Raw genomic sequence first — 24,302 nt, 5'->3', positions numbered from 1 at the left:
CGACCAAACCATAAACCAGACTCCCATTGTCAAGGCGGGATTGAACAAGGGCTCTGTAGATCTGCAGCAGCATAGAGCAATCTGCACCCCAGTTGGTGTTGCTCAGGCAGCGGAGGGCATTGAGGTGCTGCCAGCACTTCCACTTAAGCTGACGAAGGTGAGGAAGCCAAGTCAATCGGGTGTTGGAAACCAGTCCTAAGAATCGATATGCCTCTGCTACAGTGAGTGGATCGTCATTAAGGTAAAGTTCTGGTTCTGGATGAACATTACAATGCTGACAGAAGTGCATAACACACGACTTTACAGCCAAAAACTGGAACCCGTGGGCTACAGCCCATAACTGCACCTTGTGGATGGCTCCCTGTAGGCACCCCTCAGCAACACCAGTACTGGTGGAGCAGTGCGAAATGCAGATGTCGTCTGCAAACAAAGAAGGTGAGACAGACGGCCCTACAGCTGCTGCTAGACCATTAATGGCCACTAAAAATAGAGATACACTCAACACAGAGTCCTGTGGGACACCATTCTCCTGGGTATGAGGGACACCATTCTCCTGGGTATGGGGGGAACTATGGGAGGCACCAACTTGGACACAGAAAGTATGAAGCGTAAGGAAATTTTAGATAAAAATCAGGAACAGGCCTCAGAGACCCCACTCGTATAAAGTGGCAAGGATATGATGTTGCCAGGTGGTGTCGTACGCTTTTCGTAAATCAATAAAGACGGCATCTAGGTGTTGGTGTCTGGAAAAGGCTGTTTGGATGGCAGACTTGAGGGACAAAAGATTATCAGTGGTAGAGCGACCCTGGGAGAAGCCCCTCCGACATGTAGCCAGTAGGTCATGTGACTCCAGGACCCAACCCAACCACCAACACACCATACGTTCCAGCAGCTTACAAAGAACATTGGTGAGGCTGATGGGCCAATAGCTATCCACATCAAGCAAGTTTTTACTGGGTTAGAGCACCAGAATATTTGTGCTCTCCCACCATTGTGATGGAAAGATGCCATCGCTCCAGATCTGGTTGAAGATGATGAGGAGATGTCGCTTGTAGTCACATGAAAGATTTTTAATCACCTGACTGTGGATCCGATGTGGCCCAGGAGCTGTATCGGGGCAATGTGCAAGGGCACTGAGGAGCTCCCACTCTGTAAATGGGGCGTTATAGAATTCACTGTGGCATCTAGTAAAAGAGAGGACTTTACCTTCCAGCCGCCGTTTGAGAGTGCGAAAGGCTGGAGGGTAATTCTCTGACACAGAGGCTCAAGCATAATGCTCAGCAAAGCGCTCGGTAATCGTGTTTGGTTGGTAGATATCACGCTATTTATGTTAACACCGGGAACACCTTTTGGGATCTGGTAAACACCTGTTGGGGTCTGGTACCCGATAACACGTTTGATCTTCCCAGACTTTGGAAGGCGACGTATGGCACCCAATGGTCAAGACATATCTCTCCCAACACTCCTGCTTCCGACCTCTGATAAATTGGCGAACGCGGGCACGGAGCCGTTTAAAGGCTATGAGGTGCTCCAGGGAAGGGTGCCACTGTAGAGCTCACCGATGCTCCTTAATTGCTTCAGCGACTTCCAGCGACCACCAAGGGACTGCCTGTCACCGGGGGCACCCTAAACAGCCGAGGGATTGTGTTTTCTGCCACAGAAACAATTGTTGTTATCTGCTCAACCATCACATCGATGTTACCACGTGGGGGAGATTCAATGGTGACAGCAGAGGTGAAAGTTTCCCAGCCCGCCTTGTTTAAAGCCCATCTGGGCAGGTATCTGTGGGCCTGATGCCAGGGCAGTGACAGTAAGATGGGGAAGCGGTCACTACCATGTCATGTGCTCTCCAGTGGATAGATGGGAGAAGTCCTGGGCTGCAAATTGATAAATCAATGGCCGAGTAGCTACCATGAGCCATACTGAAATGTGTAGCGGCCCCAGTATTTAAGAGGCAGAGGTTGAACTGAGACAGTAAAGTTTCGACATCTCTGCCTCAGCCAGTAGGCATGGTGCCACCCCACAAGGGGTTATGGGTGTTAAAATCTCCCAAAAGTAGGAAAGGTTTAGGGAATTGATCTATCAGAGCAGATAATACATTCAGGGATACTGCACCATCTGGAGGAAGATATTCATTGCAGACAGTTATCTCCTGCACCGTCCTTATTCTGACGGGTTTGAAGGGACTCAGTTTCATGACAGACTGAATTGAGGACATAAACACACACTATACCTGACACTCAATAATAGTTGCTACGGTGTAGTATCCCTTATAGCTGCGGAGGGCAGGGGTCCGCATTGCCGGGAACCAGGTTTCCTGGAGGGCAATGCAAGAAAGCAGTTGTAAAACTTAACAGTTGCTGTAGCTCAGCCAGTCGGTGGAAAAAACCGCCGCAATTCCACTTGAGCATGACGTCATCATGAGACTGGAATCATGGAACATTCAATGTTACATCTCAGGGTCATCTGCTGCCACCGATTTTTTGCCTGAGCAGTGCCACCACAATTCCCTTGGTCTTGTGGGACCTTCTTTTTGGATTTCTCTCTCCGCTCCTTGGGTTTCCCTGGCTGGGAGGACTTCACTGATTCAGTCTCTGGCACTGAGGATGAGCATGAAGCCCTATGACCAGCTGCTTTTGGGCTCTTCAGCCACTGGTAGGTGTCATATTTCCCACTAGTAGAAACCTGGGAAGGGAGTGACCCAAGGGACCCCTACCTAGCAAGAGGAGCCAAAGAAGACTTACGCTTCTCTGGCTCAAAAGTGGGGACTGATATGCCTGATGGTTGGGAGGTGTTGCTCTCGAAGTAGGTGGTGCGGAAGCAACAGGGAGGGAAGTGCCCCCCACCATCAAGGAGGTAGGTGTAGTCTTCTGGTTCTGAGAGGCGACAGGAAAGTGAGGAACTGATGGGGCAACAACTGTTCTCGTAGCGGCGATGGCCACAGGATGCAGGCGCTCAAATTTCCTCTTAGCTTCAGTGTAGGTCAGTTGGTTCAGTGTCTTATATTCCATGATTTTCCTCTCTTTCTGTAAAATCCTGCAGTCTGGCGAGCAAGGTGAATGATGCTCTCCGCAGTTGGCACAGATGGGAGGGGCACATAGAGTATTGGGATGTGATGGACGTCCACAATCTCGACATGTGACACTGGAAGTACAGGGGGAAGACATATGGCTGAATTTCCAGCATTTAAAGCACAGCATCAGGGGAGGGTCACAGTGGTAGACCATCACCTTGACCTTCTCGGGCAATGTGTCACTCTCGAAGGCCAAGATGAAGGCACCAGTGGCAACCTGATTATCCCTCGGACCCCGATGGACGCACCGGATGAAATGGACACCTTGCCGCTCTAAATTGGTGTGCAGCTCATCGTCAGACTGCAAAAGAAGGTCCCTGTGGAATATAATACCCTGGACCATATTTAAGCTCTTATGGGGCATGATGGTAACAGAAACATCCCCCAACTTGTCACAAGCGAGTAATGCCCGTGACTGGGCAGAGGATGCTGTTTTTATCAAGACTGACCCAGAGTGCATTTTGGACAAGCCCTCCACCTCCCCAAACTTGTCCTCCAAATGCTCCATAAAAAAAATGAGGCTTGATGGACGTGAAAGATTCCATATCAACTCTAGTACATACAAGGTAGCATGGCGAATAAGCTTCACTGCCATCCTTAGTCTGGCATACATGGAGAGTTAACAGTGCAGGCATCAGCAGAGAGATCCCTGTGTTGTCAGGGGGCTACAACCAACAGGGTACATGGCAGCCCCACCACAACGGACTGGCTACCGTGCTGGATATGAGGTGCAAAGAATTCCATGGTCCTCGTCGGTGCAAAAAACGACACTGCATAGTGGGTGGAGGAAAATGCACCCAGGAAGGTGTCCTCATTCAAGAGATGGAGGATGAGCAGGACTGCAATGCCACGACGAGAAAGTGGGCTTAAGATCTCAATGCATGATGGACACGATGTACCAAGTAAGGCGCCCTTCCCCAATTGGCTTGCTCTTCGGGAGAATTTTGAAAAATGGAGGCCAAGCCCTACAGGGGACCATCACATAAAGGCCAAAAGGTGTGAGACTCCTTTTAGTCGCCTCTTACGTCAGGCAGGAATACCTCGGGCCTATTCTAACCCCCGGGTCCGCAGGGGGAGGTTGCCAGCTAATTGAAAATAAATGTGATTTGGAGTATCATAACACAGAACTGTTAAAACACCTACACAAGTCTTTATTTGCAATGTGGATGTTGTCAGACATTAGTGATGTAAAAATGAAAAACTGACACATACAATGCAAACTTTCTTTCAATAATGACATACGGGATCACCCTTTAAGGAAACTCATCTAGTCAGTTTAAGCTTTTAGATTCCAAAAGTAGGTAATACAAATTACTTGTGCATCAATTCAAAGAAATCTTTCTCCATCAGTAAAGATCCTCCACCCTAGTCAGTTGTTACTTCCACATCTTTTCCTGCACTTGCTGTCTCCCCTGGCACAGTAGGATTTCCTTCCGATAAAATTTTCTTGGGCTTCCAGATGCATCCAGTGGTTTAAAAGCCACAAGCTTTCAGCTGAGTTCTCCTCGGCCACTGTCAAGTGATGACTGTTGAACAATTGCTGCTGCCATCCTTATACAGCCGCACTATCTTCAATGACATCACTGGTGCTCGCTCCAGAGCCATATAAGGTAATGTTTTCATTGCGCACTTCCCACACCCGCTTCAACTATCCGATCGCTGGGTTCCAAGCTGTGCTTAGCTGCAGGCTGTCATCTTTATTGAGGGAGTTGTCAGAAATTTTTAACTTGGTTGCTTCTTTTATAACAGTGTCCCAAAAAATAGTAGTTCGCATAATAACAGATGTCTCAGTGAATGCAATATGGTGTCCATTTTCTAAAGCACATTCTTCAACTGTTGATTTCTCAGGATACTGTAAGCGAAAACATCTCTCGTGTTCCACATGGCTCTGTTCAATAGTATGTACAGTCTGTCAGATATAGAACTTCCACACCAACATGGTATTTTGTGTACTCCGCGAGTTCTGAGTTCTACGTCGTCTTTCACAGGCCTCACAAGCTGTTGAGTTTTAACTGGTGTCCTAAAAACTGTAACGATTTTAGGCTTATTTAGAAGTCGGCTAATCTTTCCTGTTATTGAGCCACAGAATGGCAAGACCGCAGGCTTCTTCATGACCCCATCTTTCAAAATATGGCATTTGTTGTAGTCATTTTCTTTGAAGACTTTCCATAAGTGGCTCAGTTCCTTCGGAAGGTTTTCAGTGCATGAAACAGCTTCCACTAAATTCACCAATGTTCTCAAAACAGAACTTTTCTGCAAAGGGTGGTGATAGCTGGTAGCATGCAGATATCAGCCTGTGTGGGTGGGTTTCCGATAAACACTGTGGCTGAGCTTCTAAAGCGATCTCCACTGGAAGAGAATGTCATTAGAAAGCTCATCCCTCAGGCACCTCGTCCACATACTTTGTATGGCCTTACTGAGGTTCATAAGGAGCACACTCCTCTAAGATCCATTGCAAGTACCACTGGATCACCTATGTACAGACTAGCTAAACATCTGACCATTCTCCTTACTCCACACATTGGTCATTGTGAGCACCAGATAAAAAATACGACTGAATTCAACAGTCGAATGAAATGCTTGCATCTCGGAAAAGGAGATATGATGGTTAGCTTTGGTGTGGTGTCACTGGTCGGGCCGGTTCCCATCAAAGACTCTTTAGATTTGCTCTCCCAGCTGTTTTACGATACTGTTGGGGATTTATTTAAGCACCCTCTGACATCATTGTATTTTTTGTATGACGGAGATTATTTTAACCAGGCAGATGGCATTGCAACGGGAAGCCCATTAGCTCCAGTTGTAGCCAATCACTTCAGGAAGTACTCTGAGAACATCAACTTGGACACAGCTCCTGCAAAGCCTAGTTGCTTTTACTGTTACATGACACATTCTTTGTCTGGCCTCATGGGCGTGAAAAGCTGGGAGAATTTTTCCAACTACATCAACAGCATTCATGATAACACCAGATTCACAATGGGAGTAAAGACAGATGGTGCCTTGCCTTCTCTAGACATCCTTGTGCGCCGGAAAGGAAATGGGTGTCTCAGCCACAATGTTTATTGAAAACTCACCCACACAAACCGATATCTGCATGCTACCAGCTATCACCAACCTTCGCAGGAAAGTTCTGTTCTGAGGACATTGGTGCATCGAGTGGAAGCCATTTCAGACACTGAAAGCCTTCCGAAGGAAATGAGCCACTTATGGAAACTATTCAAAGAAAATGGTTACAATAACCACCAGATTTCACAAGCCATCTTGCCAAAGAAATGTAAGTAGAAGATCTCGGAGGAGGGAATGAAGAAGCTTGCGTTCTTGCCATTCTGTGTCTCTGTAACAGGAATGATTAGCCGGCTTCTAAAGAAGCATAAAAATCGATATAGTTTTTCGTGCACTGGCTAAAATTCTACAACCAGTGAGGCCTGCGAAAGACAATGTTGAACTCAGAACATCAGGAGTATATAAGAAACTGTGTGAGTGTGGACAGTTTTATATCAGGCAGAGTGTACGTACTATTGAACAGCACCATATGGAACATGAGAGATTTTTTCCATCTACGGTATCCTGAGGAATCAGCAGTGGCAGAACATACTTTAGAAAATGGACACTGTGTTGCATTTGCTGAAACATCTGTTATTACATGAACTACTAGTTTTTGGAACAGTGTTATAGAAGAAGTGATCGAGTTAAAAATTTCTGACAACACCCTCAATAAAGACAGCAGCCTGCAGCTGAGCACAGTTTGGAACCCATCCATTGGAAAGTTGAAGCAGGCACAGTAAGTGCACAATGAAAACATTACCGTATATGGCACTGGAGTGATCACTGGTGATGTCACCGAAGACTGCGCAGCCATATAAGGACGGCAGCAGCAATCATTCAACAGTCACCACTTGACAATGGCCGAGGAGAACTCGGCCTAAAGCTCTTAGGTTTTATACCACTGGACGCTGCTGGAAGCCCGAGAACATTTTATCAGTATATATCGCTGCAAAGCTATGCCTTCGGATTTCCTTCCCTTTGTTGCCTGTATGTATTACTGCGGCTTTCTTTCATTATCTGTATTGTTCTTCATTTTAATGAAGAAATTTTTTTGAGAATTAATGGTATAGACCTACATTACACAAAGTTGTTGAAACTGAGATTTTCTTTTGTGGTGTAGCTGATGTTTAGTTTATTTAAAAGTTTAAAGCATGACATAAATTATCTCATTTCATGCAAACATAATATTCTTAACATTGTTTCATTTCTTGAAATACAGGGGCAGGAATACAGCAATACTACTATAACTTTTCGGGTGGTTGATGAACTAATCATTCACTGTCTGGGTTGATTGCAGAAAATTTAAGGGGGGACACTGTAACAAGTGGTAAAATACCAGTGGTCACAGGTGTCAGAGGGATGCCTTTTTTTAGGATAGGGAAGGGGGAAAGAAAACGAGTTTTAAGAGAGATTGGCAGACACACACAGTTTGAGAAAACACATGAACAGGAGTCAGATTTTAGCGTACAGCCTCCATTTAAACAATGTTTCACAGAAAGTAATCAGAAACTGCCAGTTCATCTTCGCCAAAGCTGTTATAATCCCATTAGTATGCAGTATCAGTTATCTTTATTACACCAGAACATTCCAGGACTCAGAAATAAAGTTGATGAACTACTCATTTGTATTGATGAAACGGATTCATCTAACCCAAGCTAGCTTCCTACTTCTGCAGAGTAGATATGGATGGAGGAGGAGTTGCCACATTTATTAAAAACTGCCATAAATTCAAGCCACTGATATTAATAAATTCTGTTTAGAGCAGCATCTAGAAGCATGTGCAACAGAAGTAGAGTTCCATAACAGATCCTATATAATAGTAACTATTTACCGAGCACCTGCAGGAAATTATAATCTATTCATAAATCATCTAGAAGCTCTTTTGGGTTATTTAACAGGAAGAAACAAAGAAATTTTGATTGCTGGTGACTTAAATACAGATTTTCTAATGCAGTCTTCCAGTAAACATTTACTGCAGTTAGTAATGTTGTCTTTCAATCTAACTCACACTGTAAACTTTCCAACTGGGATCACAAAATCCTCAAGGACAGCCATTGATAAAATTTTATAGACAAATCAAAGGAACAAAATCATATCATAAAACCTGTAATGGATGGACTATCAGATCATGACATGTAGCTCCTTGTTTTAGATGTAAATTCCAAGCAGATTATCAAGACTGCTAAGTCTGAGTACAGGAGAGTAGTCAATCAACCAAAAATTGAGTGTTTTAGAAAACTGCTCAAAGATATGAACTGGAAAGATGTTTACAGTGCTCACGACATGAATGAAAAATATAACACATTCATGAACAATGTCAGTACCATGTTTGAAAACTGTTTTCTCTAAAAGTTACTCAAATTAAACAGAAGTCTATAATAAAACCATGGATTACACAAGGAATAAAGATTTCCTGTAAGACAAAAAGGAAAATGTATCTGTCGACCAAGAATAGCTCTAATACGGATGATTTAGCTAAATAAAAGAAATACTGTAAAATATTTTAAAAAATTAATTCAGACATCTAAACAAATGCACTACGAGAAGAAGATAGCAATGTCAGGAAGCAAAATAAAAACAATGTGGGATATAGTGAAAGAGGAGACTGGTAGAACCAGAAAGGAACAGGAGCAAATAGCATTAAGGGTGGATGACACATTAGTAACCGATGGGCATAGTGTGGCAAATCTATTTAACAAGTACTTTATATCCGTTACTGATAGAATGGTTGTAAGTTACATAGATTATATGCGATTGCCTTAAGGTAGATTTAGTATATAGGCCTGCTACATTGGACATCTAATTTAAATGTCAACACACACACACACACACACACACACACACACACAGAGAGAGAGAGAGAGAGAGAATTTCCAGGACTAGACTGTAGACTGTCAAAGAGCTTTATAGCAACATCCCTTTGTGGATGAAAGTCATATTAACTGAACCATAGTGCACATCACTTTTCCTTCTAGTGTTGTACTTGTGAGTACCTCTGTTACTTTCACACTCATGTTGATTGTCAATAGCAAATTTCATGAGTGAATAAATGTATCATCTGGCTGTGATTAATATTCCCCATCACTTAAACAGATGGCTGCAAGATGCATATATGAGCCTCACGCATAATTCCAGTTACCTTCTTTTATGCAATGAATACTTAAGTAAGGAGTTACCCTAGAATATTTTCCTGTGAGATATCAGTGAATGAAAATATACAAAATAGGTTAACTTACTGACTTCTGTATTCTCAAACTTGGCAATTATTCTTATGGCAAAAGTAGCTGAACCTAAACTTCTTTAGCTGATCCATTGTCTGGTTTTTCCAGTTAAAGTTTTCATCAATATGCACGCATAAAAGAACCTCAAACTATCTACATCTTTATTATATCTTGTTGGTATACTAAGTCAATAGGGGGTGATATTCTTTAAACAGTACAAAACTGGATGAGCTGTGTGTTTCCCAGAGTTCAAAGTTTGCCCATTTGTGCAAAATCAGTATGTATGTTTAGAAAAACATCATTCTCTATCTCTATTTTGTTGACCCTGAAACAAAGTTCTATAACTGTACTGAAGTTTCAGAACAGCTGGTAAAAAGAAGGTGAAATGTTCCTTTTTTTTTTGAAAAATCTTGACTTTTAGAATAGACAAGATAAAATGAGATTTTCAAGTTCTAATTCTATTAAAGTAATTTTGCGGTAATAGAGTCCTCAATGAATGCAATAACTTGCTCCTCTGATGCGTCAGCATCTTATTGTGCTGCAATTCTCTATTTGTTACTTGTGTACCTTCAAAGAACCATAAAATCAAATTTAAATACGATTAAGACTGAAACATGTAAACTACACCAAGGGCCCAGCATATTCAACGTGCATATCATTTTATTTCGTGGTATGTGCTTCCCTGCTTAGGCACCATGAACAGCAGGAACCACAAAGTTTGAACGTAGATACAAATGAATAAAAATATCGTTGAAATCTATTAGTACCTTAAATTTCTTCAGCTTCTGAAGGGCCCGCTACCAGCTTTCTACGATCCAACATCGTATTATTTCCGGCCTTTCGTATGTAAAATCTTTTAAAACTTAGTTCGAGAAAATTTCCCGAAAGACAAATTTTGTACGAATATAAATGAACCTTAAACCACCTGTTTAGCGTATTCAGCACAGTGTCAACTGTCAGGCAACCAGTAAATAATTTCAAACAGCCCAGAAACTCGCGGCGCCAGCATCTGGCACCTGCTATTTCAACCCAAGCATTCGACAAATGCGCAACGCTGTTGTTATCATGCGGTTAAAGGTCTATTATTACAGTTCTCGACGATGGCTACTGCAATTCCGAAAATATCGCGACTGTCATCAAGAATTCTTCGAATACTAGGATGTAACCCCGGACCTATGACACTGCAAGGGACAAATACGTATTTAATCGGAACCGGCAAAAGGTTATGTTGAAACTTTCTCCGTTGGTTTATTATGCACGTATTTACTGTTATTACGTCGTTTTGAGGCAGCAGCGCATTCGCTTTTAATTTAGAGGATTCATTTAATAAACGTGATAGCGAATGCCTGCTTTCGTGGCCTTTACTTTTTGTGATACTGATATTAGTTTGTCGCATCCAAATTGAAACAGACGTCATTCAAAATCCGATTTTGTCAGTACGAAATTTCTTCCAGAGAGAAAAGAAATAAAGAAAACTGAATTCAATGTGTACATATCGTTGTGTTATATCTTTATTGATCCACTGAATCAATCAGTGTACAGAGGTGTACAACATGATATATGGGACCAGACAAGTAGATGTTGATAAACCCATGTCCAACAACATTGTTACACATAGAGTACATCACACGGAAGATATGTATTCTTACTCAGTTATTCAATTTGCAGAAGTGTGCAATATAATAAAGAACATATAAGCACAAACACTGCACTTGGTATACATTGCATTGGTTTATAGATCACACTGAAGAAAGTACCCACTGAGAAGCACTACATTGTTAACAATTATCTTAATTTTTTTAAATTTATTTGGTTCCTGAATAAGGTACCAGCCCAGTCTACTGATGTTTTGTTTAATAAAGCAAGGCAGTTCAGAAATGTATTGACTATGGAGCGGCAATATGTTTATTTATTTAAAGAGTAGTTTACAGGTTTGTCTTTGCTGCGTGTACAGGATTGTTCTAATTGCCTTTTTGCAATTTGAATAATTTCACTGATTCATGACCCCAAAAAATGATTATATAACTTAGGACTGAATGGAAAAGAGCATGATACTATACAAGTCAATGTACTGGTGTTTAGCCCATCCCTCATTGAGTGGAGCATGAAGCAGACTTTGCTTAGCCTAGAACTAATCATGTCAATTTGGTTTTTCCATGTGAGTGTGTCCATGATGTGGATCCCTAATGATTTTGTGTCATTGGCAAATTCAGCATTGCTCTCACTTATTGTTGCTGCTGGAACCTGGAGTTCTGTTCTGAATGGTCTGAAAGGTTAGGCATACTGTCTTTTCTGTTTTGAGTAGCAATCTGATACTGTCTGTTGGGGCAGTATTTCTGTTGGTTGCTATCTGGAGAGATTCATCTGTATTTGAGATTAATGACATTAGTGTCGTTGACAAACAAAAATGCCTTGCTAGTAGGTAGGTTGTGGGGGAGGTCATTTATATAAAGAAGAAATGGAAAAAAACACCTAAAACTGAGCTGTGTGGCACACCATGTTTTATTTCTTGTGTAAATGAGTGTAGCACTTTTAGATTACCTGACTGATTTACTTTATTTATATGAACATGATGTGCCCACTCTTAAATATAACTACTGATCTCCAGCCACTGGCAGCTCCCCTTATCTCATACTAATCCACCTTTTGCAAAAGTGTGTTGTAGTTCACCATGTCAACAGCCTTTGTGAAGTCAAGAAAGATCTCAGTAGCTGGGCATTTTTTGTCAACCAGGTGTAGGATAGAGTAAAGCAATTCGTATATTGCATCAGTAGTTAGTTAGTTATATGTTCCACTGATCAGTCTCATGGTGACGGTTATGATATGGAACATGTCAAGTGCATAAGAAATGCACACATGAATCAAGGGCTTTTTTTTTATTTTCTGCCCCATTCCCTTAAATGGCACAAAGTGCATATATTATACCTACAGATATAAGTTGGAAAGAAAGGGAATTAGAGGTATTCCAAATGAATGGATTAGATCATATCTTACTAGCTGGCAACAAAAAGTTGTTCTCAAACAAGACACAATAACTGAAAACATTTCAAGAAGAACAACATACACATCAAAAAAACTACCATCAAATATGGTGTGCCACAAGGATCAACATTAGGCCCCATCCTCTTTCTTTTGTATATTGATGATCTGAATGACACTGCCCATGCCAAACAGAAAACTTTATTTGCAGATGATACCAGTATTTTGATTACAGGATCAGACCAAAAACAGCTTCAATTAACTACAGATGCATCATTGCTGGAGCTAACACACTGGTTTGGAAAAAAAATAAACTTATAATTAACACTGGGAAAACGGTGGCCATGAACTTTCATATATCCCACTATAAACAACAAAATGAACACGCATTGAAAATAAACAACAAAATTCTAAAATTAGTTGATGATGTTAAGTTCCGAGGAATATATCTGCAGAGTCATCTCAAGTGGAATACACACACTAAAGCTCTTACAACCAAGCTATCATCATTCTGTTACATGCTACGGATACTAAGCACAAGTTGTAATAGAGAAATAGTAATACAGGCATATCACGCACATTTACAGACAGCAATCAGATATGGAATAATATTTTAGGGGAATGCACCCTGTAGTCAATCTGTTTTCAAAATCCAGAAACGAGCTATCAGAATCAGCTGCAACATAAAGAGGCAAGTTTCACGTCGCTCTCTTTTTCTTACTGTAAAGATACTGAACCTTCTATGCCTGTATATATTTGAAACAATAGTCTTTGTAAGAGAATATTTAGGAACCTTCAATACCTATCAGCTGAACAGCTCTGTGCGCAATTACACAACAAGAAATGGCAATAACATTCATGTCTCATATGTCATAACATCAGCCTATCGGAAGAGTTGGTAAGTTGGTAAAGCAAGACAGCTTGGGGGAAAAAAAAATGGGGGGGGGGGGCTGAAGTCATTTCTGATGGACTACAGTTTCTACTCTGCAAATGAATACCTCTCAGAATGAAACAGAATTTTACAATGTTAAATTAATAAACAACTTATGTCAATTATTTGTTTATTAAAGTGTACATCGTATTAATGTAGATATTTGTAGTCCACAACATTGTATTGATCTTATGTCACAGGACCAAAACTAAATAAATAAATGAAATAAATAATTCACTTTTGATATAGAAGGAGTTGTCAAGAAGATAAGATTTCAATTTATTTTTGAAACTTTTACTGCCTCCTGTCAGACATTTTATTTCATCTGGTAATTTATTGAAAAGTTTTAAAGCAGCATATTTTACCCCTTTCTGTGCCAGAGATAGGTTAAGTAGAGGATAGTGTAAGTCCTTCATTTTTCCGGTATTATAATCATGAATGTCACTGTGGTTTTTAAACTGGTCCATGTTGTTGAGAACAAATTTCATTACTGAATAAATGTGCTGTGTGGCTGTTGTAAGAATTCGTAACCTTTTAAACAGATGTCTACAATATGTGCGACTATGAGCCCCATACATTATTCTAACCACTTTCTTCTGAGCAGTGAATACTTTTTGCCTACGTATTGAGTTACATCAAAATAGTATTCTGTATGACAAAGAGAGTGAAAGCACGCAAAGTGTGTTAGCTTACAATTTTCTATATCCTCAAAAGTTGCTGAACCTTGTTACTTTAGGAGATCCAAAATATTAAGTTTCCAATTAAGATTCTCATCTACATGTACACCCAAAAACTTAATATGCCGTACCCTGGCAACTGAATTCTGTTGATGTGTTATATTTATGGAAGGAACTGTACTCCTTGCAGTAGAAATTTGGATTTACTTTGTTTTTTCAAAATTCAGAGCAACCCCATTTGCAGAAAACCAACCAATAACTTTTCCAAAGATATTAATTGTATCATTTCCTATTGGTGTTACTTTTACTCTATTAATAATGATGCTTGTATTATCAGCAAAAAGTGTCAGTTTAGCTTCTTGTTTCAGATAAGAAGGGAGGTCATTCTCGTATCAAGAACAGAAAGGGACTAATGATCAAACTCTGCATTACATGTGTGACTCAGAACATCAGCTGTAACTGCTCCACATTGTTTCAATATCATGTTAGAGTTATCATCTACTCCAACAGAGCATTTATTTTTCAAAGATTTAATGATTTTTCCTTATTTCCCAAAGAGGTTGTTAGGTGAAAATTAATCTGACTAGGATTTTTCAAAACTGACTCTTCCATGTACTGCTTGGCTTTTTCATTTGAACTATTCTCACCAGTTTTTTCATCTACACTTGAGAAATGGTTGTTAAATATAGTAGCTACTTGTGTACTGTTGGTTAAGATGGCCTCATTCTCTTTAATAGTAATACTACCTACCCAAGTGGTTACTTTTCCTGCCTCCCTTCTAACAACATTCCACACTGATTTGATTCTATTACCCAAGTTGTTAATTTTGTTTCTAATATACATATTTCTTTACTTTCTGACAACTCTTCTCAGTATGTTACAATTGTTTTTATAGTGTAAAATTCTTCTGGGTCTTTAGTAATTCTTGCTATGTCATACAGTTTTCTAAGACAGTTTAATACCTGTAGTAATCCAAGGTTTCTTTGAAATCTGTTTGTGTTACATTTAGTAATTTTTTTTATTTTCTTGGAAAGCAGGAAAAAGAACGTTATTTTTTGTAAGAAATGAGTTTAGTCTGTCAGCCATTGCATACTCAAATATTTTACTGAATACTGAGAGGACTGCAACTGGACTGTAGTTGCCAGGATCTTATTTTGATTCCTTTTTATTCATGGGTATGATTTTTGCCATTTTAAGTTTTTGTGGAAATATTGCATCAGAATTTATTACATGAGACAGCAGTCTACTAATAACTTTACTGCATCTGTGTAGAAGGAAGCATGGCATCATTTCTCATTTCTTCTTGTGCTGACGATTTTTTCTTTATTTTACTAATAATGATATCTCCTATTTCTGCTCCCAATGTAGGTGATAAAAGATTGTGTTAATGAAGGTACTGAAGATTGACTGAGGGAGACAATTACTTTTAGATAATCTGTTAGTTTTTCTATGGTTTCAATAAAGTATGAGTTAAATTCTTGAGTTACTTCCTATTGGTCAATAATTAATGTTGAATTTACTTTAAGTTTAATTACACTTTTTCTATTTCTACTTTTTTTTGCATTGATTATTTGCCATATGCATTTGCTTTTATTATATGAAGCCTTCAGAAGGATGTCATTTTGTAGATTTTTAGCAGCACTCACCACATTTTTAAATATTCTTTTGTATGCATTGAAGTATTTCTTAAATTGTTCACTGTTGCTGAGGCTAGTCTTGCTGAGGGAGGAATGCTCTCTCTTTCTCTTTGTTGAATTTATGATACCTGCTGTGATCCAGTTGGAGGATGCTATATTGTTACATATGGTTTTTGTTTTTAAAGGGAAATGACAGTTGAAATAGTAACATAAAATGTTTAGAAAAGTTTCAAATTTTTCACTTGCCATTTGAGAGTAGTATACAGTCTCCCAGTTCTTTCTCTGCATATGCGACAGAAAAATGAGTTAATTGGTTTGACATAAAACTTCTACTGTGATTTGTAATTTTTTTGGGTTGAAATTTACTCCAGAAAGACTGTCTATATAATGAGTGCATTAAGGTCAGAATATCCCAGATTTAAAGATCTAATAGAATAATCCATGTTGCTAACTGTTGTAACTTGGACATACAACAAAGAATCTTAGTACAACTTTAACAGACTGTGGCATGTACGCCAGTCACCATAACACACACTGAACACAACAAGATAAGGCTAATGTACATAAGCAGTAATAACATTATAACTGAGTGTGAGCGTAGTGCAGCAGAGTCTGAATAGGCACTCACCAGTGGTGGGCTCTATTGGAAGTATACAGTGTTGCTCTTTCTCAGCACACTCTCACAGATGACAACACACTGCTTATGTGCTCGACTTTCAAGTGTGTGCGCCTTAGTTCATTCCTCTTCCCTTGGGAAACAGCACGGATTTGCGAGATCTCCATGGTGCCTTCCTCTACAAGGCTCTGACTGAGGTGATGTGCTGGTACTGGGGCATATGGTCAGAAGTACTTGGGGTGCGGGCACTGTTGCAGCTGCCTTCTTGTGTCAATCCATACATTAGGACAGGTGATGTCATCATGAGCTCCATGTCCACATCAGGTCCAGGGCCTGTTGGTGGTTGTGGCCCTGCAGTTGGTGGCTGAGGTGGAGGAGATGGCTCCGGTGTGGATGGCGGCTGCATCAGTACTGGTAGCAGTATTGGAGAAGCTCCACCATGTTCATTGACCCATGATAGGAGACCCAAATATGTCGTGGCAGGGACCCAGCCACATCAGCTGTTCCATCGAGTGACACAGACTGGCATGGTGACGTCGGTGTCCTGGCTTGGGTTGTCCAGTAGTCCATGCACAGGCGCAGCCGGTTGCAATGATGTGCACAGAGGCCCTCCTGTGTATGGAGGTTGCAGAGACAGTGGCTGTGGCATTGGGAGATGACCACAGAAATCCATTTTGGCTGATGACCAAACCCGTGTGACAAGACAGCCACCCTGGACCAGAATGAAGCAAACTCCTGTGACACAAACTGAGGGCTGTTGTCAGAGACCAATGTTGCCAGAAGTCCTTTGATGGAAAACATTTTTGACAGGGTTGCCACGGTGGCAGAGGCCAAAGAAGACGGGCAACAAACAACATATGGGAACCGAGAGAATGCATCAATTACTATTAGGAAATAAGGAAAGGGCTGGTGAAATTGAAGTGGAGACGATCCCAGGCCTGCAAAGGCTGCAGCCACGGAGACAATGTTGCCCATGGGGCAGCTCACTGTGATGCATAGTGACAACATGGTGTAATGAAATGAGTGATGTTGCCATCCAAATGAGGCCAAAAAACATGATGACAGCCTAACACCTCAGTGTGTTACACCGTCCAGTGATCAGCGCACAGCAGTTGCAGGATGTCTGAACGGAGAGCTTGGGAACCACTATGCAAGGAGGTGAATAGTCCTTATCAAGGAGCAGAACACCGTTAACGATACCGAAACACACAGTAATTACAGAGGGGGTCAGATGCCTACAATGGAGGAGCCTCTGGTCAGCTATGTTGTACGGAATGTATCACTTTCTGCAAAATCGGATCAGCAGCATTAGACTGTGTGACCTGAATGCTAGTAATTGGAAAACCATTAATAGTTTTATGAGTGCATTCATCAACATGGAAACAGAGTAACTCCTCCCTATCAAAACTGTGTCTGGGCTGGCCAGAAGACAGGAGAGCGCACTAGCATTCACATGTTTAGCCATGGGGTGGAAGTGATCTTTTAGTTTTACTTAGAGAGGAACAATGCCCCATGTTGAAGGAGATGTGCTGCTTTGTCTGGCAACAACACTGATGGGTTAAACATCAAAACTGATAGCTTGTGATCCATGACGAAATGGAACCTTACACCACACCGAAAACATGAAATTTCTTTAAGGCATAAACAATGGTGAGGGCTTCTTTCTCTATTTGTGAATGTTTAGTCTGAACCAAATTAAGTGTCTTCAATGCTCATGCAATAGGCCGTTTTGAGCCATCAGAATATTTATGACCTAACACCACCCCCAGCCCATGCTGGGACACATCTATTGCTAACATTTCATGTTGACGTGGTTGGTGGTTATGAGGCAAGATGCAGATTGTAACATAGACTTTAGTTTGGAAAACGCCATTTCAGATGCCTGCAACCAGTGGAAAGACGTCTGTTATGCACCAAGTCATATGAAGATTGTGCTGCCCCCTGGCAAAAACTGATGATAATAAGCAATCTTACCTAAAAACCTTGAGTTCCTTGACCGATGAAGGATGCGGGTGACCCACAATGGCAGAGACATTCTGACGAAGGGGTTTGAAACCAGCACGAGAGACTTCGAATCAAAGGTAAACAACAGTAGGCTGAAAGAAGTGGCACCGGATGAGTCCAAAAGAAACGGGGTCTGGTTGAAGGTTTCATGGTGATGTGGGCTTTGAAAACAGAGCAGAATGTTGAGAGCATAAAGAGTTGAGTTGTGCATAAGGTACTTGATCAGAGATTAGATTAACTTCATTGGAAATAATAAACCTGGACAGGTTAAAGGCATCCAAACCAAACAAATTTTTGGTGCATGCATTGTTCACCACCAGAAAAGTCAGTGGACAGACCACAAATTTATATGTGATTGGGGCCAAGAAACTATATAATATTGAAAAGCTTTGTTTATTGTCGGTGACTAATGTACGTGATACTGGTACTAAAGGAGGAGAACCAAGTCTATGTACATCTGCAAGTTGAGTAATGACACAGCAGCACCAGTGTTGACTTGCATGTGCAAAACCTTCTGATAAACCTTGAAATCAATAAAAAGCTTGCCGATACACAACTGACATCCATGTCAGCATCTGCAATAGGCTGTCGGAAGTTTGTGTTACAAACAGAGCAATATTGCCCATTTTGTTCCACTGGCACAAATGACCCACTTCTTAGGACAATCCAGCCTATCATGAGCGACAAAACACACAGACAATGGGGAACCATGAAGCACTTGTGTTTTTGTTCATTACCGGGCTTGCTGTGCTGCTGATGTTGCTACTGTGGCTGTTCCAGTGAGGTGGGCTGGCCACCATGATATTTTGCTCACATGTGGACTGCTGCTACCATGTTGTCCCCTGTGAACTATTCAACAAATGATTCGGGGGGGGGGGGGGGGAGGAGGAAGTGAGTTGTTTCGTAAATCATCACCACCAGTTTTCAGAAGGCCTCGTCACTTATGCTGTGGAGGCCTAGTTGCCATTGTTGTTACAGTAGGCCGAGTTTGTGAGTTCATGAAATGGTTTCTGGTGCAGTACACCGCTAAGACAATTTCTCTGTGCCACTACTACACAGCTGTGCCTCAGGATCAGGTAACAGGATAGGAGAACGTAGGTTCTACAACACTCCAACAAATTAGTAACAAAGTCACAAATGAGTTAAAAAGGTTTACCTGTCTTTTTGATTTGTTGAATAATGAAGTCTGCAACACTGCTTGCAGTATAACACAAAAAAGACCCTCAATGGCTAAGTGCAAGTAATCATAGGTAAATTTCTCAGTACATAGCAAATGCAATTTACAACTACTGTGTGTTCACTTCTAAGAGTTCAATAAATGACGTTCCCTGTCTTAAGTCAGCCCTGGACAATGATCTATAACCAATTGAGTGAGAGCTGCTCTACCATCTTGTGAGTAGGCTTCTGTCTGTTGTCGCCTGGTCAAGGTTGGATTGTACTCGGCTGGCAATTGGCTGAGACGAAGTAGATATCTTAATCCTCAGTATCACCTGTGGCGCTGGTGGAACTCACACAAGTGGTGAGTCTCTATGGCACTGGCACCAGTTCGTTTCTTTGCATCTATGGTGCTTTTGCCCTCGCTGTGGCTTGTTTGGATGACACAGCAGGTTGAACTTCTGCAACCTCACACCATGACTCAATTTGACTACCCACTGTGCTCGGAACCTCAAATGATTGTGGAACAGTCAGAATGTCAGATAGGGATGGGTTTTCACATTGGAGGGCCTGCTCATGAACCTCATGACCAGGAGCCAATCAAATGGTTGCATCACGAACCATTTGGTTGGCATACGATAGGTACTGGGAGATGAAGAAGCTTGCACAGGATAGAGTAGCATGGAGAGCTGCATCAAATCAGTCTCACGACTGAAGACCACAACAACAACAACAACAATTCCTTATGTACATCAGTAGCGTAAACCATGAAGCTCAGCTGCCCAAGTCTTATAGGAATGTTCCGGTTTTTTGCGACTCTGATAGAACTCAACTTGAGCGGCAATGACATGTGTCTGATTACAGTAGTATTTTGAAAGAAGGTCGCACATGTTATCAAAAGAGAGTGAAGACAGATTCTGCAATGGGTCATGTGGCAAAGAAGTTGATACTTATGAGGTGATAACCAAGACAAAAAGAAAGCACAGCATGAGGTAACATTAGTCAACCCAAATGCATGGAAATGCTGCCACAACTGTTTTTCATAGGCTTCCCATTCTTTGACAGCCTCATTGTAAGTCAGAAACGTCGGGGGATAAACGACCAGGGTAGTGACAGGCAAAACAGGAGGAGCAAGGGGCAATGTGGCAGGCAACGTAGATTGAGATAGACTCGAAATGGCCAAAACAGAGGCAAGTGTTTGCAATTTCTGGATGTGATTATATAGCACTGTGGCAAATGCTTCCTGCTGTTGTCTGAGATGCTGCAACATCACAGTAAGACCCCACTGCTGATCAACGAGCTGGCATAAAAACTCATCGGTAGCACTGTTAGACATTGTAGATGCAACAGGGGACCAACCAGACTGAAAACCTTGCAGATAACAATCCCACACTCATAGTCACTTGTGTTGTAACTTGGACACACAACACAACCAAGAATGTTAGTACAAGTAGAATGTGGCATGTACGCAAATCACCGTAACATACACTGAACACAGTAAGGCAAATGTATGTAAACAGTAATAACATGATAAATGAGGGCAAGCATAGCTTGGCACATTTTAAATAGGCACTCACCCAGGGCAGGCTCAATCAGAAGTTCACAGTATTGCTCTTTCGCATCACATTCTCGGAGATGACAACACACTGCTAATGTGTGTGGCTTTCAGGTATGCTTGAATTACTTCAATGACCACTTGATCAAGAGCTTACCCTAGTTGGGGATGTTCCCTTAATGGTAAAGTCACTATAGATTACGACCCTTTATGGTTGTCTTTTCATAACTTTTTCTAATACTGGTCTGAAACTTCTATAAAAGGAGCACAAGCTGCCTGAGGGAGATCTATAAACTGATATTACATGAACATCAATACCTTTGATTTCAATACCAGACAGTTCTGTGTCTTTTTCAATAGAGTAGGAGTTACATATGCCCAATGGAGTAGCTGCAAACACTGTCTTTTACATACATGCAGCTTCCTTCACCTCTGAAGTTTTGCCTTGAAAAGTGATGCACTAGTCTGAATTGTAGTAACACAACTGATTCTATTTTGAGAGACCTCATAAAGTGTTCAGTAATACACAGTATTTTGGTATCTGATAGTTCACTGCTGATGCTAGTTAAAAGTTCTAACTCATTTAGCTTATTTGTAAGTCCCTGCACATTATGAATATAGATTTTTGGGCCAGAGTAATGGTTTACACTAGTCGGTACATTTCCATGAGAAAATTCTGGTATTGTTTCATTAGTTGCAATTGAATGTCTAAATTTATTTATAATATTGCTGTGAGACTGCACCTTATACGAAGTTGTCATGTTTGACATTTCTTTTGTTGCAGGCCACCTTGGCCTTAAGTTGACACTATGAGTGGCATTCTTGGTGCCACTGCTGTTTCTAATACCTTTGCTGTTGCTAATATCTTTGCTGTTGGAGTTGTCGGTGCTGACAGTATTGTCACTGGTACCACTGCTGTTGCTGACACCTCTACTGGTGCTGGAGTTGTTGATGTCATTGATGGAGCTGTTGAAGTCATTTCTGCTGGTGATGTTGCTACAGTAATTGCAGAAAACTCACTTTTGCTCTCCTTTCTGGTTTCTTTCGTGATAGTGTTTCCGTTGCTCCTCTTGGTGGTGTCTCTTCAGCATCAGCTTTCTATGCAGAAACAACTTCTGCATAGGAAGAGGTCAATGAAGAAGCAGTCCTGTTTGATTCTGTTGCTGCTTTCCATACTGTCCTAGGTAGCAATATACCTGTTGATGATTCTTTGTCTACTTCTGGTTCTGTTGCTATTATAGACTCATCAGTTCTTGTCAGATGTTTTTCTGCAGAGGGTAGGTTAGGCTTGACTGTTATTAATACTGGTCTACTGGAGCATGCCAATAATGCATACTGTAAATATTTGCAAAGTTTTTCTTTTCCTTTAAAAATTAAGTGAAGCCCACCTTTTGTGTAGTCACTTCATCTGAGGAAGACATTTATGTCCACTACAGTAGAGTGGTTATAGTGTGACACAGTCCTCATTATGTAGCTGTTCATTAGGGCAATTGTGTCATTCCATTTGTTTTTTTCTTGATGTTATGAATCACGTCCTTCATTGGGCATTTGGTTTAATCACTGATGAAGCAAAGACATTTGGTTGTAAAAACTAGTTCAGGATTTCTACACAAAGCTGACCATGACTGTCTGATACAAGAAGCTTTTACTGTGTAGCTTCACTTCTTCCCATTTTATGTGGCCTTTGATGGTACTTAACACTTTTGTTTAGTTTTTCACAAACATAATTATAATGCCATACCATATAACATTGTCACTTGTTTGCTGATGCTTAGTCACAAATGCACTACTTAATTCTTCTGTGGATGCACCCTATGCCAAAGTGTGATAAATGATAATTGAAAATATCAGTAGTGTACATTTGCCCTTCATTCTTATCCATGCTTACAGAGAGTTTGTAGATTAAATTTTTGCTTCAATATATCCATAGTAAGGAGACCCTCCTGGATGTAGAACATACCGGGAAACAAGAATACACAATAAGTATTTACAAAGAAAACCAAATTGGTAATATATCTTGCACAAATTCCAAGTGAGATGGCCCTTGAGTATGTGGAACAAGTTAAAAAATATTGAACATCTTTTCATTTAAAAGGTAGTAAAATATAATACAACGAAGTGCCTGTGATAAAAATCTTACAGTATTGTAGCCATGCATCAACAAATAGAAAAATAATTTTACAACACTTAATTACAATGATCACATTACTGCACTCAATTTTTACATAATTCACATTGTACTAATACTTGCATTATTTGATATTATTAGTTGCATATACACATCAGTTGGTTCTGCTAAGAAATTCGTCAGTGGATGAGTAATAAATCCTTTAGGAGCCTCTTGCTCTGACAAGTTTTAGCAGTAAAACTTTTATGGCTGCTGGAAAGTTATTGAAAATGTGTCTTCCTGGATAATGGACCCCTTTCTTAACCAAAGTAAGTGTTTTTAGCCATAGCTACAGTCATTGAGGACTGGTTATACAATTTGCCACTTCATTTCATAGCATTTTTATGCAAATTGTGTATGAATTGAGGTGCATCAGGGTACAGTTTGCAATTTTATATATAAATTTACTCTGATTTACATTTTTATCTCACCCCAAAATCACAAACAATAAATCAACAACTTTCAGAATGTTTGTGCGAAGAATGACACTGGCTGATTCATTTCTCTGTTGTTCTCTAATTAAGCTAATCTATCACCTCAGGAGATATGCCATTAACAGGAATTCACTAGCATTATAAACATATAAAGAAAAGTGAAACTACCAGAAACCAGAAGCTTGATTTGAACACTTGGTATGGTCTTATCGAAGGTGATAATTTGCAGAGTGCACTTAGTGAATGTGGTAAAATGTTTGCCATAAGAATTTTTACGTGCGCTAAAGTAGTTCTCATCTATGTAACTGCTCAAAACAATCAGGCATCTTTCCTGAAGTGTTAAAAACATCAGGAGTGAAAACCTATTTACAAAATTACTAAGGAAGATGAAACTATGAGCAATCATTCCATCACATCGCCCTTCTGTTTGTCCAAAGTATTGGAAAAAGTACTGTACAAGTTAATGAAAAACATAAACAAAAATGGAATGTCAATTAATTTTCAACATAGTTTCACAAGTGAGGAATCAACTGTGACATATATCTAAGAGTGCACTTACAATGCTTTGAAAAGATTGATGGAGAACAGCTAACAGGATGTATGTGTTTGGACTTAGCCAAAGCACTCTGCGTGTTTAACCATGATATTATCCGAAACAAGTTTGAAAGTTGTACTCTCAGTGGCCTATGAAGTAAATAGATTCATTAGTTTCCAAGCACCTGCAAGAAAAACATAGGAATAAGGCACAAAGAGGTAAAATTATGAATAATTTCAGAATATTTATCAGAAGAACTCTCTTTCACCCAGGGCA

The 24,302-nt window shown here is 40.5% G+C and overlaps 2 protein-coding genes across 3 annotated transcripts in view; one reads left to right on the top strand and one right to left on the bottom strand.

Annotated features, from left to right (window-relative positions):
* LOC126235784 (centrosomal protein of 78 kDa) overlaps window positions 1-16,781 on the bottom strand; it is a 142,348-nt gene extending 125,567 nt beyond the window's left edge. The window contains exon 1 of one of the 2 annotated variants that reach the window (XM_049944591.1): window positions 16,189-16,781. The gene's annotated coding sequence lies outside the window, so the exon portion shown is untranslated. Of the gene's footprint in view, window positions 1-10,103; window positions 10,515-16,188 lie in introns of those variants that run through there. The other variant, XM_049944590.1, reaches the window with a different exon arrangement.
* Window positions 10,370-24,302, top strand: part of LOC126235785 (endoribonuclease LACTB2) — a 94,755-nt gene continuing 80,822 nt past the window's right edge. The window contains exon 1 of the mRNA XM_049944592.1: window positions 10,370-10,558. Within this exon, the coding sequence (XP_049800549.1) occupies window positions 10,437-10,558 (122 nt within the window). The 5' untranslated portion in view covers window positions 10,370-10,436. The remainder of the gene's footprint in view (window positions 10,559-24,302) is intronic.

Source organism: Schistocerca nitens, chromosome 2 (genome assembly GCF_023898315.1).
Source record: "Schistocerca nitens isolate TAMUIC-IGC-003100 chromosome 2, iqSchNite1.1, whole genome shotgun sequence".
In the NCBI taxonomy this organism is placed as follows: domain Eukaryota; kingdom Metazoa; phylum Arthropoda; class Insecta; order Orthoptera; family Acrididae; genus Schistocerca; species Schistocerca nitens.
Note: the sequence above shows the minus strand (reverse complement) of the source record. Positions and strands in the feature narration are given on the sequence as shown.